Source organism: Chiloscyllium plagiosum, unplaced genomic scaffold, assembly GCF_037043375.1.
Source record: "Chiloscyllium plagiosum isolate Xiang-an unplaced genomic scaffold, Cpla_swu_hap1 HiC_scaffold_42, whole genome shotgun sequence".
Classification (NCBI taxonomy): Eukaryota; Metazoa; Chordata; class Chondrichthyes; order Orectolobiformes; family Hemiscylliidae; genus Chiloscyllium; species Chiloscyllium plagiosum.
This window is the reverse complement of record NW_028270180.1, coordinates 32359398-32377478: the sequence shown is the minus strand read 5'-3', so window position 1 is coordinate 32377478 and position 18081 is coordinate 32359398. Positions and strand designations below refer to the sequence as shown.

Sequence of the window (18081 nt, the reverse complement as noted above, 5' to 3'; positions counted from 1 at the left end):
AAAGTGATAAATGGATTTAAGAGAGAAGGAAGGCATGATCAAATTGAGTAGCATAACAGTTTGGAGGGTCTCCATTAGTATAATATATATTATTTAGTGTAATTTCCCCTTGGATAAATTAATATGTAAGATGTGTTAGAATTATGATTTTATAAATCATCCTGAGTAGTTTTTCTAAAACTCTATTTTCCAGATTGAGATCAAACATTTTACATTTTCTCACATACCTTCATTGGAGCTTCTTACCCTCCTGATTCTGTAAGTCATTCCGTGAATGCAAATTAGTGCGACCATGTATAAAACCAGGTTAGAAATCCGCATTTTACTGCAAATGGCACAAGGAGCTAGAGGGAGAAAGCAGTAACGAATGGACGCTGTGCTGCTGTGTCTTATACGTACGGTTGGTTACACTGGTTACCTGACATGCCGGTTAGAAACCGGAATTGTTCATGATGAAGGAAGGAAATACAAACTCTACAAATCCAGAATTTATCAGCTGGAATTTCTGATATGAAATAATTCATAATCCAGATTGTTGTACTTAATTTTCCTGTATGTGTGAGCTATTCTGCTGATCATGGAGTATATTCCAGATATTGAACGACAGATGTCTCAGTGTGAATTATATTGTCAGACTCACGTTTCATGTTTGCTACAGTGAGGGAGATATTTGCTGCAATCTTCCAGATAGGTTTCCCTTTCGTCACACCGTGTATAACACAGAGATACCTGCCCGTGTCCATCACCTCCACTGACTGAATAGTAAGGTTGAGGAACTGTATTTTATCAGTAGGATCGGGTGAGCTGTGCGTAAAGATTCTTTGTGCTGACTTGCCTTTCACACAGCAGCGGGTGTTAGAATGTAGTTTATATCCCTCAGTGTGAACAGAGGATAGGCACTTGTTAATATTCCCGGATGTGATCCAAAGCAGAGCGAAGGACAAATTGTTTTTAAGTTCAAATTGGCAGGGTAAAGTCACGTAGTCTCCCTCTGAAGCTGTCAGTGATGAGGGGTTTTTGTCAGTAGAAAATATTTCATCAGATTCTAGAAACAACGTTGAAAATAACATCTGTTACCAATTCTTGAATAAAATGTGAATTTCTGGTCTGGCTTTCTACCACAAGGAGAGTGTTCCTGTTGGGGTGAAGATCCGAGAAGTTGGGAATCCCAATTCCCATCCCCAAACCGAGCATTGCTCAGGGCTGGATCGTGAGTGCGGCTGGAGCTAATGAAATGACCAGCTGCCTGAACCAAAATCTCACTCTGGCTTTGCAGGTCCCTCAGTGAGCACTAATCAGAAATATTACTAAATACTCAATATGAACCAAAGCTCCGCATCGAGATTGAGTCCACTCCGAGTAAACCCTGTCCACACAGCCTAGATACAGACACATCCTCATTCCCAGAATTAATCTGAGTCTGACAACTCTCATACATTCTACAACAGAAGATGATTGTGGTATGAGTTGCTCTCAATAGAGTTTTGTATCTTTTGTGGCAATACATTTGAGAACCCCCACAACGGTGGCACAGTGGTTAGCACTGCTGCCTCACAGCGCCAGAGACCCGGGTTCAATTCCCGCCTCAGGTGACTGACTGTGTGGAGTTTGCACATTCTCCCCGTGTCTGCGTGGGTTTCCTCCGGGTGCTCCGGTTTCCTCCCACAGTCCAAAGATGTGCAGGTCAGGTGAATTGGCCATGCTAAATTGTCCATAGTGTTAGGTAAGGGGTAAATGTAGGGGTATGGGTGGTTTGCGCTTCGGCGGGTCGGTGTGGACTTGTTGGGCCGAAGGCCTGTTTCCACACTGTAAAGTAATCTAATCTAATCTAAGAACTAGATGTGGATAGTGTGGTACTAAAAATTTCAATAGAATGTTACTACAGCTGCTGATATCAGTACAGGTGGGCACAGACAGTGCTGTAACTGGGCTAGGACTAAGCACGCAGCTAGAAACTGTAACACTCTTCCCTCAGGGGCACTGGTCAGAAACTTTGTGTCATCCCTGGACTCACGGCAGAAAACTGGAAAATTGCAAACATTATAGTCTTGTTCAAGAAAGTTTGCAAAGATAAGCTCAGCAATTACAGTCCAGTCAATTTAACTTCAGTAGTAGGGAAGTTACGGTCCAGTAGCTCAGTGGTTAGCACTGCTGCCTCACAGCACCAGGTATCCCGGTTCAATTCCAGCCTTGGGCGACTGTCTGTGTGGACTTTGCACATTCTCCCAGCATCTGCGTGGGTTTGCTCCGGTTTCCTCCCACAGTCCAAACGTGTGCAGGTTAGGTGGATTGGCCATGCTAAATTTTCCATAGTGTTCAGGGATGTATAGGTTAGGTGTATTAGTCAGAGGTGTGGATGGGTTTCTCTTTGGAGGGTCAGTGTGGACATGTTGGGCCGAACGGCCTGTTCCCACACTGTAGGGATTCTATGAGTAAGTTTCTCATTAGAATTCTTTAGGATCAACTTAATAGTTACCATGGAAAAGATGGGTTTGATGAGAAGAGGCAGCATGGCTTTCTAAAAGGAAAATCATTTTCAAATAAGTTGCTTGATAGTTCTGAAGAGAACAGAAAGACTGAAAGACTGTTAATGTGGTGTACACAGGCTTTCAGAAGACATTTCTGAAAGGACCAAGAAGAAGAGGACCTAGATTTGCAGTCATTTGCAGAAGAAGCAAGAGTGGTGTGAGAAAGATCATTTACACGCAGCGAGTATCGAGGCTATGGGATACACTGCCTGGAAATGTGGTAGAGGCAGGTGCCATTGGGGTATTCAAGAGGCCATTGGATAATAATTATTCAGATAAAAGTAATGTACAGGAGTAAGGGTAAAAACAGGAGATTAACACCAGGTAATGATTCTTGTTTACTGAGTGAGTCCAGTAAAGGGCCTTCTGTGTCAGAACACGTCTGTGATTGTGACCAGGTCACGTGCCATGATGCAGTGATGACATCATCAGCATGTCTCTTAAAGCTGCATTACCTACTGGCTCAGTGACACAACACAACAAAGTGAGGCTGTTTAAAGTCAGTAAACACAAGGTCGGTCATTAACTGCTTCACCAGTTACTTGCTCTCATTAATAAAGTTAGGTGTGGGTCTGATCTGTGATGATTGGACAACAATCATTCTCCATCAGATCCTGAAGCAGTCCTACTCAGCAGTCAGCGTGGGATGCTCAGTGACAACTAACATTTGGACTACAAATAATGCCAGGCAATGGCCACCTCCAAGGACAGAATGTCTCATTGAATCACCTCTCTGTTCAAAACTGTTCCCATCATCAAATCCTCCAATGACATTCTGCACGGTCCCATAAATCAGAAATTTTTGTTTTAGATTCCCTACAGTGTGGAAACAGGCCCTCTGGCCCAACAAGTCCACACTGACCCTCTGAAGAGCAACCCACGCAGACCCATTGCCCTACACCTAACACTATGGTCAATTTAGCATGGCCAATTCCCCTAACCTGCACATCTTTGGACTGTGGGAGGAAACTGGAGCACCCGGAGGAAACCCATGCAGACATGGGGAGAACGTGCAAACTCCACACAGACAGTTGCCTGAGGCGGGAATTGAACCCAGGTCCCTGGCGCTGTAAGGCAGCAGTGCTAACCACTGAGCCACAGTGCCGCGCAATGTAGTGGGACTTTCCATGTACATATTATGGTGACTAAACGAGCTCCAAGGCTGGGAATCGTGCAGTGAGTAACTCATCCTGTGAGCCCCCCCGAACCTGGCCCCCATTTACAAGGCACACACCAGGACTTGTAGCTGATGAATGTACTGGTGTTTTGTCGTACAGGTCTGGAGCATTACTGAAGAAACGCATATTCATTGCTTACTCATCAGAACAAGTAACAAAAATACCAATAAGAGGGGAAATCAATATTCATACCGCACAGCAGGAGAGTGCTGATTGATTGTTGTCAAGGAGAATGCAGCAGTTAATGATAATTGACAGTTAATTGCCAGGCTTGTTCAAATTTCAAACCATGTAGATTGATTCCAATTGGTCAGGGCATTGCATTGAGAAATGAACCAGTGAATGGTTATCATTTATTTTGTTGAGTTGACAAAGGTGCAGTGGGCGGACACATCCTTTTTTTCTGCAAGAATAAGGCTCTGTGTATTGCTATCTGGAGCCTCCGGGACAAACATTTGAGCCAAACTGTGAGCCCAACTCAAACCTTTCACAATCCACTTGTTAACCAGTCTGCACTCTCCTCTTATACACTGTAAATGTAAATCTTGTAAAATGTCCTGATGAATGTCAGACTAAAGGTTATGAGAAATTGTATCTTATTCCAGCAATAAACATGAATACTGTCAGAATGTCAGAGTCGGGGCAAGTTATGAAGCCTGACATAAAGTGGAAGTAATGTATGTTTGGATTCAAAAGAGCTCAATTAAACTAAAACACAGAATATTAACTGTCAGTCTGTGGCATATCCCCAGAACAAACTGAGGAGCTCTCACTTCCCACGGTCTGATTGCATTTGCAACCTCAAATGTTTATCCAATTCTTATTGAAAGACGGCTTCCACCTCATCCACTGATGGTGTCTTCCAAGCCTTACCTTGTTGCTTCAAATCTCTCTTCAGCCTTTTATAGGAATGTTAAAGTGATAGCCCATTATTAAACGGTGTTAAAATAGCACAGAAAGTAGCAAAAGAAACTGATATTTCCAGGTATGAAATATATTGACAATTAATGGAAAGTATTAATCCTTACTTGTAACACCTGGGGACACAAGTAAAAGGTGAACACACAAAGCACTGAGTCTCATTTCCGATTCTGAGATAATGCTTGTTCCATGGAAGCTGAGTTGCTGCTTTACCATAACCTTCTCTAGGTAATGATAAAGCTAAAGAAAATGTTAGTTCCGTTTTTAGAGACTACAGAAGACAAAGACAGCTTCCTGTTTGGAGAAAGTGAGGTCTGCAGATGCTGGAGATCAGAGCTGGAAATGTGTTGCTGGAAAAGCGCAGCAGGTCAGACAGCATCCAGGGAACAGGAGAATCGACGTTTCGGGCATAAGCCCTTCTTCAGGAATGGGGAAAGTTTGTCCAGCAGGCTAAGATAAAAGGTAGGGAGGAGGGACTTGGGGGAGGGGCGTCGGAAATGTGATAGGTGGAAAGAGGTCAAGGTGAGACTGGGGTGGGGGCGGAGAGGTCGGGAAGAAGATCTCAGGTTAGGAAGGCGGTGCTGAATTTGATGGATTTGACTGAGACAGGGTGGGGGGAGGGGAAATGAGGAAACTGGTGAAATCCGAGTTCATCCCTTGTGGTTGGAGGGTTCCTAGCCGGAAGATGAGGCGTTCTTCCTCCAACCGTCGTTGTTGTGGTCTGACGATGGAGGAGTCCAAAGACCTGCATATCCTTGGTGGAGTGGGAGGGGGAATTGAAATGTTGAGCTACAGGGTGGTTGGGTTGGTTGGTCCGGGTGTCCCAGAGGTGTTCTCTGAAACGCTCCGCAAGTAGCCGGCCTGTCTCCCCAATATAGAGGAGGCCACATCGGGTGCGCCCACACCTCCCCCCTCACCTCCCTCCAAGGCCCCAAAGGAAACTTCCATATCCGCCACAGATTCACCTGCACCTCCACACATATCATCTATTGCATCCTCTGCACCCGATGTGGCCTCCTCTATATTGGGGAGACAGGCCGGCTACTTGCGGAGCGTTTCAGAGAACACCTCTGGGACACCCGGACCAACCAACCCAACCACCCTGTAGCTCAACATTTCAATTCCCCCTCCCACTCCACCAAGGATATGCAGGTCTTTGGACTCCTCCATCGTCAGACCACAACAAAACGACGGTTGGAGGAAGAACGCCTCATCTTCCGGCTAGGAACCCTCCAACCACAAGGGATGAACTCGGATTTCACCAGTTTCCTCATTTCCCCTCCCCCCACCCTGTCTCAGTCAAATCCATCAAATTCAGCACCGCCTTCCTAACCTGAGATCTTCTTCCCGACCTCTCCGCCCCCACCCCAGTCTGACCTATCACCCTCACCTTGACCTCTTTCCACCTATCACATTTCCGACGCCCCTCCCCCAAGTCCCTCCTCCCTACCTTTTATCTTAGCCTGCTGGACAAACTTTCCCCATTCCTGAAGAAGGGCTTATGCCCGAAACGTCGATTCTCCTGTTCCCTGGATGCTGTCTGACCTGCTGCGCTTTTCCAGCAACACATTTCCAGCTTCCTGTTTGACCAATGGAAGCATTGCATCATTTTCAAAAGGCTTAACATGGAACCCAGTTTAAATATTGGATTAGAAGATCATAACTTTCATGAAGGTGAGAATTCAGCTTCTCCTTCATCATGTCATCTAACTGTTCCTATAATAAATCAAATGTCTCCCTTCGCACAATTTTCCCAGCAGCAACAGAACACTGGACTGTCACTCTGTGTTCAAAGTTGTTTTTATCAGATTTGGCGTAAACCACAAGTTCTTGAATTTCCATCTATCTTCAGTAGCATCCGAATTTGCTGTAGGAATGGAGATTGATCGAGTATTTTATTCACACTTCAGTTTGCGAGCATTTACAAATTCCAATATTTGTTTCTCTACTCAACTCGAGCAGTGTAAATTGTGATAGTGAGCTAACTTCCTGAACCACAGCAGTCCATGTACTGATGTTAAGCATGGGATCCCAAGATTAAGAAACAACAACAGCTAAGGAAATTTGATATATTTCCAAATCAAGATGGTGTGTGACTCGGAAGGAACACGCAGGTGATGGTGTTCGCGTGCATCTGCTACCCTCGGACTCCTTGATTCACTTCACTCCAGTCCTTGTTCTGTGTTGTTCACACTGCAATTGGCAGAAATTGGTTCATGCTCAGACTCTGAAGTACAGCATTGGAGCATGTTTCCAATGGTAATGTCAGCTAGAAAGAATGGAGCCTTTTTTAAAACAGTTTTTGTGTCACAGGTACCGGGGATAGACCTAGATTTAGATTTATATTTAGATTTTATTGTCACTTGTACTCGAGTTCAGGAATACAGGAATTCTGTGGAAAATATATAAAGCTGCCAATCTCCCGTACTATCTTTGAATATAAAGTTATCAAGAAGATTGTTGAGGGCAGAGCAGGAGATACTGTTTACCTGGACTTTAGTAAAGCCTTTGACAAGGTTCTGCGAGACTAATAGTAAAGTTAGATCTCTTGGGATTCAGGGTGAATTTCCCAACTGGATTACGTAATTGGCTTAGCGGCAGGAGATGAGAGTGATGGTGAAAGGATGCTTTTCGAAATGGAAGGCTGTCACCAGTGGTGTTCTACAGGGATCGGTATTGGTTCCTCTTTGGCTTGTCATTTATTTAAATGATTTGTATGAGTATGTAGATGGTTAACACATTTGAAGATGACTCTGAAATTGCTGGCATACTGTACAATGAAATAGTTTTCTCTAATATAATATTTGGGTCAATAGGCTAAAAAAAATGGCAGATCGAATACAATTTGGATAAATATGAGGTGCTGCGTTTTGGTACAACAAATGGGGCAGGTGTTAAAAATAGGACCTTGGGTAGTGTTTGTAGAACAGAGTGTCACTTGAAAAGGTTAGTTTGTCCATGGGTTTTTTTAAGAGGGGTTGTAAAAGCAGAGGCGACAAAGTGTCTGGTTGAACAATGGCAGGGGAGTGGCGAGTTCAGGTTTTGTCTAGTCTGTTTTAGCTGTAGCAGTCACAGATGCTGGAATCCACAGAAAGGTTCCAAGCTTCAGCAGCACGGTGGCACAGTGGGTGGCACGGTGGCACAGTGGTTAGCACTGCTGCCTCACAGCGCCTGAGACCCGGGTTCAATTCCCGCCTCAGGCGACTGACTGTGTGGAGTTTGCACGTTCTCCCTGTGTCTGCGTGGGTTTCCTTCGGGTGCTCCGGTTTCCTCCCACAGTCCAAAAGATGTGCAGGGTCAGGTGAATTGGCCATGCTAAATTGCCCGTAGTGTTAGGTAGGGGGTAAATGTAGGGGTATGGGTGGGTTTCGCTTCGGCGGGTCGGTGTGGACTTGTTGGGCCGAAGGGCCTGTTTCCACACTGTAATGTAATCATAATCATAATCATAATCAGAAGATTCCTGACGAACATTCTCTCCGAAATCTCTTTGTTGCTCCCTCCTGCCTGTAAGAATCTATATTTCAATTTACCTTTTTGCCAATGGGTGTGTTTAAGGGATGTTATTAGATTGGAACAGCTTCTTAGTTAAGTTGCTGTATTGGAGTTGGTTCAGTTTTCCAGTAAAGTTATTCTAAATTCTGTTTTCCTGTGTTTGTGTTTCAACTATAGTGTTCAAATAAATTCTGTTTTGTTTAAAGCCGAGTGGTTTGACCAGCTGCATCACACCTGGAATATCCACTTCACATCTGCCTTTAAAATAAGAAAAAGTTAGGGTCTAGGTTACATTCTGAAAACGTTTTGAAGTGGCCTGGCCTGGTCCATAACAAGAGGAGTCTAGGGGTTCAGGTACATAATTCTTTGATGGTTGCATCACATGTGGACAAGGTGATTAAAAAGATATTTCATTTGCTTCACTTCATTGCTCACTTGTTTGCATATTGTAATTGAGAAGTCATATTGAGGTTGTGCACTGCATTGGTGAGGCCTCTTCTGAAATGCTGTTTCCAGTTCTATTCACCCTTTTATGGGAATAATATTATTAAGCTAGAGAGGGGTCAGAAGAGATGTACCAGGATATTGCCAGATATGGAATGTTTGAATTACGAAGAAAGGCTGGCATTTTCCACTGGAGTGTAAGAGATTGAGGGGTGACCTGATAGAGGTTTATAACATCATGACAGGCATCAACAAGATGACTATAAGGTATTTTCCCTAATGTAGAGGAGTTCAAATCTAGATGCATAATTTTAAGGTGAGAGGAGTAAGTTTTCAGCAATTAAATTCAACCTTCCAAAGTAAACTATTTCACACTTTTCCAGGTTGAACCCCATTTTTCCAGGTTGAACAATTCTAGCCAGATTGTGTCAGCAGGACTCCCACTCACAGGATATACACCATGCCCGATTAGTGTGGAGTGACCCGGTGAGTCATGGGTGAGAGATGCTTTTTAGGAGCAATCCAAACACTGGACACATTTGCATTCTCATAAAACATAAGCACAGATAGAAACATAAAGACCAATCCACCCAACCTGCACATGTTTGGACTGTGGGAGGTATCATGGAAGAGGGAACCCACGCAACTCTGTGCACAGACCAAGGTAAAAAAAATTGACTTTTAAGTACTGCCTTGGAGGCCGGGATTGAGTTTTAGTAGTTAATAAGGGACTAATGAAGGAACTCAATATGGGCTGTACCGTGGTTGAGGAAAAAGCCTCCAGGAAAACAAAAGAAAAAGGCAATGGAAATGGAGGCGGGGTCCCTTACAACATACCTCCAGAAAGTCCATTGGGCAGGATGTTGTGGAAGTGGAAAAATAATACTTGTACAAGGGAAAAAGATAGGAAAAAGATGATTAAATATTGTTGCTTTGTATGGACTAAGGAATCCATTCTTCGTCCCGCCATCTTCTGGCCAAAGTACGGGTCGGATGAAGGCTGGGTTTGTACATATTTGAATTTATATGTCAATGGAAAACAGCCTTACAGTCAGGAGGAATCAGATTATGTTTCGTGTCGGAAGGGCTAGTAGCTGAAGGGCTACTGAGGGTACACTTTGGAACTAAATCATGGCCAGACATCCAGAAAAATATTCAAAAGATAGAGGGGTGAAGCGAGGAGCACCTAGAGGTGTTGTTGCAGGAAGCTCAGAAAGTGTCTGTGAGATACGGTGTGTGTGTGTGTGTGAGAGAGAGAGAGAGAGAGAAAAAAAACAGCTATACAGGTAATGGAAAGTTTAACCCTTTGTGATTTGGTTTGAATGCACATTTATTTGTTGGTGATTGAATGTTTGTGCTTTGTTCTCTGGAGCTTGAGATCCAGGACTGTTTTGAATCTGATTTTTATTATAGAAATTTAACATGATTTTTTTTAAGGTTAAGGATTTTACAGTGATTATGAAATAAAATGTTAACTCCTGTTACTTTTACAGGTCATGACTGCCTTACTATCAGTTTCTAATTAATCTCTTTTATCCATACATAAAAGTGATTTATGGAGGACAGTTGAAATTTCAGTTCAACATTAGATTGTAATATAAAAAAAATACTATGGTTAATATCTGTGACCTTGGATTCGGCCATTGTTCATGCATTACAAGTTTCTTTTTAACTTGAATAGACAAATCCTTTTAAGGCAGCTCCGGTTATTTCACGACCTATAGCATTGTAATTGAGCAATGATTGGTCAGGACTACTTAAGAAAACTAATTTTGGATTTAAATTAAGGGACTAAAACTGGGTGATTACAGTGGATTTCAAAGTTGGGAACTGTATGCATTTTACATTTTAAATATTAAATACTGAATAAATGAATTTATAATATATATTTACAAGTTAGGAACAGGCTTTAAAGTTAGACAAGCAAAATTGATGAATTGGTATTTGAAGTTATAGGGAGCAAGAAATATTGCAATATTTCTTAAAAAAATTTTTCAAGGTCTAAACAAAACATTGGGTGATGAAGAACGGCCATTAGGTGGCCCTAAGGCTGTTCAGTTGGTTAAGTCGGGTCAGCAATTGATTTGGCAACATAACATGAGAAGGAGAAACAAAAGGCAAAAATAATGATAGTCACGGTTGATGAGATAATAAAGAAAAGGGACAAAACTAAAAGGAGAAAGAAACCGGAATGGTCAGGGAGGAGATGTTAAGGGGTCTGGTGGACAGGAACAAGGATCGAAGTGGAAATCCCCACAGGCGGGATGTTATTACTGTGGAAGGACGGGTCACTTTAAGAGAGTGTCGAGATCTGAAAAAGGAAGTAAAGGCAATACCATTTATGAACCTTGATGAAAAATAGGGGTGTCAGGAGTTCCTGACCCCGGGGACCCACCAGGAACACTTGATAAATTTAAATGTGGGACTTTATAAAGAGGACGTAGTTTTCCTAGTTGATACAGGGCTAGCAAGGTCATCCTTAAATTTTAAGCCCAAGGCAGCGGGAACGAAAGAGTTAATTGGATTATGGCGACAGTTTTGTGATGAGAGGCACGAGGAATCAGTTTTGCGCTCATGACAAGATACTGCCACCAAATTGGGGATTGAATTAACTGCAAATGGTGCTATGAAATCTGTTGAGGTTCTTAAAAATGAATGTGCTCGAACAAAACAATTACAGAAACAGAATGAGAGGTCACAAGTGACTAGTAAACAAACAGAACTGCGCAATTACAGTTTTTAAAATGTTTTAGTCACTTGTTGCATTTCTACCCTGAATTACAGATAATGATTTTTATATTTATATAATATATAATTAATAATTAATATTTATAATAAATTGATTGTGCTAGCCTGAATCAATACTAATTGGCAGGATCCCTTAACACATTTTCAGTGACCTGTCATGTTGATTCATAGTTAATTTAAAACATGACTCCATTAATTCATTGTTAATTAAAGAATGGAAAGCTACATTACTGGCTGATGAGGTAACTAAAGAAGCAGCCCTGAATCCACAGGAAGCAGTCGTTTATTCCTTAATACCTACTGTCCCAGGAACTTGGGAAGCTCCTATCTCTGGCCACTACCAATCCCAGAATCTAGAGATTTGTTCTTAAAGAAGCATGTGCTGGCTTGTCCTCCTCTTTGTCTTTCCTCAGGAAACACGGTTTATTGGCACAGACTCCGCCCCTTGAATTCGCTGTTCATCCGATTTGACCGGGAAATTGGGTCTTAGTTAAATCATGGACAGAGACTAAATTGCAGCCGGACTGGGAAGGGCCATACCAGGCTCTTTTGACCACTGAAACAGCAATAAGAACGGTGGGAAAGGCTGGACTCGCTACACTTGGATCAAAGGGCCAGTGGAATCTCCAGTTGAGGAAGAAGTCTGGACAGCCGAATCAACGCAAGAACCATTGAAACTCAGACTAAAGAGACTTTGAGTAACTGATTATACAGTGGTGACGCGAGCACGGGATTATTTCTGCAGGATTGTATATTAAGTGCTTCAGCACGATTTTTAGAATGCTGGGGATGCTTAGGGTTATGATACTAGCCCTCTTAGTATTGGGATTTTGTCAAACGTTATTTTCATATGTGTTATTAACGGTCCCTGAGTCTGATGATCTGCAAGTAATAGACCTGATGCATGTAGCTTAGTAAATTGTGGGGATGGAGATAATCAGAGACAGTACAACAGCTCAGAGATACATCTTAAGTCCTTTGGGGATGGTCTTGGGGCTGATACTTGGTCTAATCGTCTCGTCACAGTACACTGGGCCCCCTTCCGACCAGCTCTCGGTTGTCCCGTGAAAGAGCGTAACCCAATGTATCTAACGATAGAGAAAACCACATGGCACGAAGCGATTGTATGGGGTGGGGGGAGCTGGGGCACCTGTCAGGTACAATTAAATGAAACATTTGGGATAGAAATGAAAGCAAACAGGAAGGATTTCTCAGGCTGTTGTTTTCGAATTAGTGTAGGGAAGGGAAAACGGGCAGAACTACTGGATAATAAGATTCAACCTTTCACCCCTCCTGATGACCCTAAGGTGGTAAAAATTATAGAGGTAAAGGACTTGAAACAGACCATCAAAATAGAAACTGGATACGGGGATGCAAATGCCTGGGTTGAATGGATAAAGTGTACTGTAAAAAGTCTGAACAAAAGCAATTGCTATGCATGTGCCTCCGGTCGGCCAGTGGCCCAGGGGGTTCCCTTTCCGCTCGGGTGGAAGCGAGACAGGAAGGGCATGAAATGTATGATAGCCCTGTATTAGGATGAGACTGCATGGAATGATAGGAACTGTACCTCCCTACCTCTGATGTTCCCTCCCTTGGAGAAGAAAGACTTAAAAGCCCCACCCTATGTTCTCAGCTGCAGTCAGAAATCACACATCGTGTGTGTGTCGGCAAGGTACAAATCGGTCTAGAAATTTAGGGGAGCTGAAATTATGTACAGAGATTAAGAATGTCACTGACACAGACAAGGGAGGGAACTACTCAGCACTGAAGGTTCCCCGAGCGGATCTGTGGTGGTACTGTGGAGGAAAAATATAGAGACCCACCCTCCCTCCGGATTGGAGAGGGATATGTGCAATTGTACAATTGACAATTCCATTTACCCTGGCATTTGAGAAGGAAAAGATATAGTAGAGAAAAAGGGAAGAAGTAAAACATCATTATTAGACACCTCTTTTGATGACAGGATTTATCTAGACTCTATAGGAGTTCCAAGAGTGGTACCGAATGAGTTCAAGGCTCGTAACCAGATTGCAGCAGGCTTTGAGCCAGCTCTCTTCTGTGGGTAATGATTAATAAAAATGTAGATTGGATAAATTACATTTTCTATAATCAACAGCGATTTATAAATTATACAAGAGATGCGGTTAAAGGAATATCAGAACAGCTTGATGTGACAAGTAGGATGGCATGAGAAAACAGAATGGACCTTGATTTGATTTTAGCGGATAATGGGGGTGTGTGTGTGATGTTAGGAGGAAGCTGGTGTACCTTTATTCCTAATAACACTGTACCTGATGGTTCAATCACTCGGGCCTTAAGGGGATTGACTACCTTAGCAGAGGAACTGGCTGAGAATTCAGAACTAGACACATCTCTCATGGGATGGCTTGAATCATGGTTTGGAAAATGGAAGGGATGGTGGTCTCCATCCTTACTTCCCTGATAGTCATAGCCGGGGTATTGGTTGCCATTGGCTGCTTTGAGTGAGTCCCTGTATACGAGGACTCACTCAAAGACTGATTGAGATGGCCTTAATGAAATAAGTGCCCCTAAAGAGCAATGGGAGAGAAGGGCTCTACCTGTTAAACAATGAAGGAATAAGTGACCTGGGGGAGATTTCCAAAATAAATGAAATTTCAGGAAAGATGCTCGTCAATTTGGAAGCGACATATAAGAAAAATGCAGAAGATAACAAATGATAATTAAAGAAAAAGGGGGAAATTGTGGGATATAAGTAAAGCAGTCATCTTCTGCAATCATAATTACTTATGCAAGGTAAATGAACTCAGTGTATAATTGTTTCAGCCAAGAGCTGAGTTAACAAGAATGAAAACTATATGAAGGAAATATATAATTGTTTTTGTATTAGCTAAAATGTGCATACAAGAATGAAATGTGCCTGCAAACAATGGTAGATGTCACAGACAAATAGATAAGGTGCTGTGAGGGGAGGGAGTTTAAGCTAGATATGCCTGTCCAAACAATAGTTATAAGCATCTGTTTCCCACTTCTGCAAAAACAAGAACAAAACACAATCAAGAGGTGATAAGGCCCAGTATAGGCAAAGAATAAAAGGAAATGTTGCTTTGGAAAGCAAGGGAAACAGATGGTAGTGAAGAAGGATATATATAAATAAGACCACAGAGGGAGGGTGTCAAATGGCCTTGTGAGGCCAGAGATAAATGTTTTGCCATGGACAAGGCCGGATGAGTTCAGAGATAAACAAGAGGAGCGGGCGTCAGGCTTAGAGCAGTTGTAAATGTAAACAGGGGAGAACAATGGGAGGAGGGAAGAGAAACGAATTACATAAATATTGTGTTACTCGTTAAACCTGGTGTGTGTGTGACTACCTTTTAAATAGTAGACACTATACCCCTCTTGCAAGAGCATAATAAATGATACTACTGCTTCAGATCTTGTCTCGGACTGAAATTATTGAAGTGAGTGAGCTTCGTTTCTCACACCTATAGCCAGAGTGTAAATGTGTGCTTTGTCCATTTCAGTGTTCCGTATAGGATTGACAATGATCATCGGAGCAACTTCAAGGCAAGATCCTATTGGAGCTTTGCAAGGTCTTTGGCATTGCCAGGATGGTAATGGGACAGCATTAATGTTCCCTCTAAGCTGCAGAGTTGCACAGACACTCTGAGATTCCACAAACACCGATTGTCATGCTGAAACATTGACTTACGTATTTGAAAGTTGCTGCTGTACACGGAAGCCAGAGTGCCGCACATCAGAAACATAATTCAAAGAAGCATTGATGGTTAGTGCCAACAATTGTCCAGTACATGACATCACCATCTACACATGTTGCCTCCTGAGAGTAAACAGGCATGTCTTGAGTGTGTTCTGGAGCTGGTTTATCTTAATAAACAGTTCACTCATCCCAGTGGCTGATCACCACTTCTTTGGACAAGCCCCTGTCCTCCCTGTGGATCACCTCAGACTCCATATCCATTCAGATCTGGATGGCCTGGTCAATGAGTGGACAGCCAACTGTCAGACAAAGCTAAGTCAGGTGTTCACGATGTTGTCCAAGAGATGAAGAGAGAAATGCTGAGAAGGAAAACCTTGAAGCAACAAGAGTCGCCATTGATCCAACTCCTAGTGTCCTGACTGACCTTATCCCTGATCTAGGTGAACCATTAGAGAGCCTGGCAAATTGAAGGTACCAATACAGATAGGAGACTGTGAGGACCTCTGTGAGTAAGTGCTGGATAGCATGTAATGGATCCTTTAGCTATAGGTGATGAAAGTGAGAGAGGGCACCAAGCAGGGAATTGCAATAGCTGTGCTGTGACCTTCACCAGCAAGTGGCAATGGGGAGGAAGACCAACTGAAACAGCTGCACTCAGCCTTCCTAGAAAGAAGAGTTTCTCTGTGGGAAGGAGGCCTCATGGCATGAAAAAGGAGACAGACAAAGTAATCCTCACCCCAATCTAGGGTTCACCAGCTTCATTCCATTGTAAAACACTGAAACATTGAAAATGGGGACATGGAGAGGCCATTCAGCTCTTCGAGCCTGTACCACCATTCATTATGATCATGACTGACCATCTAACACAACACCCTGTTCCCGCGTTCACCCCATATCCTTTGATCTCTTTAGTATGAAGAATTATATCTAACTCCTTCTTGAAAATATTCAAGACTGTATGGTGGAGAATAAGTACTTCTTTATTTAAGATTACTTCCCTTCACGTTTATAATGACTGGTAAACTTTGACTGTCAGGCAGGAGAGATCACATCTGGAGTGAGACACAGCTAAAGTGAATATATAGTTTGGGGATGTTAGAGCAGCGTAGGAATTTAGGGCAGAGGGGAAGAGCTGCTTCTTGCTTGCTGTTCCGGCTTATAGATTATAAGGTTTTTTTAAGGATGGACAGATCAATGAGGCTCCTCCTGTGGAATTCGGAACGGTGCAGGTAAATACTGCTGAGCTATCTGGCTTCACATTGAATGTCAGTGAATTAGACTCCATTTCATCTTTGATCATTTTGCATTGTTTACGCTGCTGCTTACTTTTCTTAAGTTTGTCTTTTTCACAATCCCCATTTTTATCCATTGTTCTGTGACACATCATTTTCTGAAATTCTGAACTGAGGTCACTGATCCTGCGCAAGGTTCCAATGTCCGTGTTGTAGGAGAATCACTCAATGTTTTATAAAAAATTACCAGGAGACACAGAAAATCCTTCACAAAATTAAACTTTAAACTTGCAAAATCAAAGCTGTTGCAGCCAGAAAAAAGTCTTCCCTGACCACCCACAATTTCTTTGTCCTCCTCCAGCTTATACAATTTGTTGGTCTCGCGCTAGCACTAGCATAGCCAATCATGAAGGCTTGCTTTATCTTTCTGAACTAATCATTGTCTGCCACACTGGTTCCCTCCATCACGCTTTACCTATCACGTTACAATACCAACATCTTTAGCATTAGCTCATCTCCCAGTGATTTAACTAACCCATCACAGTGCACTATCATCTGTTACTGGAACCCTGTAACGTGATCCCGGGCATACAGTGCAACACCACGTTTAACTACATGACCTCCATAATAACTTCTACATCCACAGCACCAGAGGATGGGTTACAGTAGAGAGGATGGATTACAGTACAGAAGATGGGTTACAACCCTGATTGTAGGGTTTGGAGATAGACGGATCCTGTGAGAAAATGCCAGAAACAGAAAGGGTGATTTAAAACATCCTTTTAGGAAATATGACTAAACGCTCAATGTGAATCATAGCTCTGCTGAATGACTGATTCTAATCCAAGTAAACCCTGTCCACACAGTCTGGATACAGACACATCCTCATTCCCAGTATTACTCTGACAACTCTCATGCCTTCTACAATAGAAGATGATTGTGGTATGAGTTGCCCTCAATGGGGTATTTGTATCTTTTGTGGCAATACCTTTGAGAACCCCCACAACATAAGAACTAGTTTCAATAGAAGTTACGACAGCTGCTGATATCAGCACAGGTGAGCACAGGCAGTGCTGTACCTGGGCTAGCACTGAGCATGTAGCTAGAAACTGTAACACTCTTCCCTCAGCATGTCACACTGCAGGAAGTTGGAGACTGAAACCTTTATACCATCAGAGTTGACAAGGTACTGAGACCATATGAGATGCGTCCAAATATTCTGAAGGAAGTGGGAATGGAAATTGCAGGGGCACTGGTCATAATCTCTGTGTCTTCCCTGGACTCACGGCAGGTGTCAGAAAACTTGAAAATCGCAAACATTCTAGTCTAGTTCTAGAAAGTTTACAAAGATAACTCAGCAATTACAGGCCAGTCAATTTAACTTGAGTGGTAAGGAAGTTTCTGGAGACAATTTTTCAAATTAAAGATCGAATCAATGGTTACATGGAAAAAGGGGGCTTATTAAAAAAGGCAGTATGGATTTCTAAAAGGGAAACCATGTTTAACTAAAGTTGCTAGATTGTTCAGAAGAGGTTCAGAAAGGCTCAATGAGTGGAAAACTGTTGATGCAGTGTTCATAGACTGTGGTGTACATAGACTTTCAGAGGACATTTGAAACTGTGCCAGAAAACAGACTTGTGAGGAACGTATAGGTCATGCAGTGATGGATCAGTCTCAAGACAAACCTGAAACTGGCTGAGTAATAGGAAACTGTCTGAAATAATCAATGGATATTTTTCGGGCTGGGGGAACATTTTTCCTGGAACTGCCCAGGGGTCAGTTTTGGGACACTTACTTTTCCTGGTAAATATATTAATGAACTTGATCTTGAAGTGCAG

The 18081-nt window shown here is 42.6% G+C and overlaps 1 protein-coding gene across 1 annotated transcript; it reads right to left on the bottom strand.

Annotated features, from left to right (window-relative positions):
- Positions 1–575: 575 nt before the first annotated feature.
- On the bottom strand, positions 576–16416 carry LOC148137569 (uncharacterized). The gene is made up of 2 exons (XM_087982021.1): positions 16197–16416; positions 576–1045 (listed from the first exon to the last, which is right to left on the bottom strand). Exons 1-2 carry the CDS (start codon positions 16396–16398, stop codon positions 576–578), a joined length of 672 nt encoding a protein of 223 aa, XP_087838147.1. The 5' UTR covers positions 16399–16416.
- Positions 16417–18081: the final 1665 nt, after the last annotated feature.

Coding starts and splice junctions, on each gene's coding strand:
- LOC148137569 (XM_087982021.1), bottom strand. CDS start 16,398: ATGATGTGTCACAGAACAATGGATAAAAATGGGGATTGTGAAAAAGAC. Junction 1,046..16,196: donor AGGAGCCTCATTGATCTGTC/CATCCTTAAAAA, acceptor CGTTGTTTCTAG/AATCTGATGAAATATTTTCT.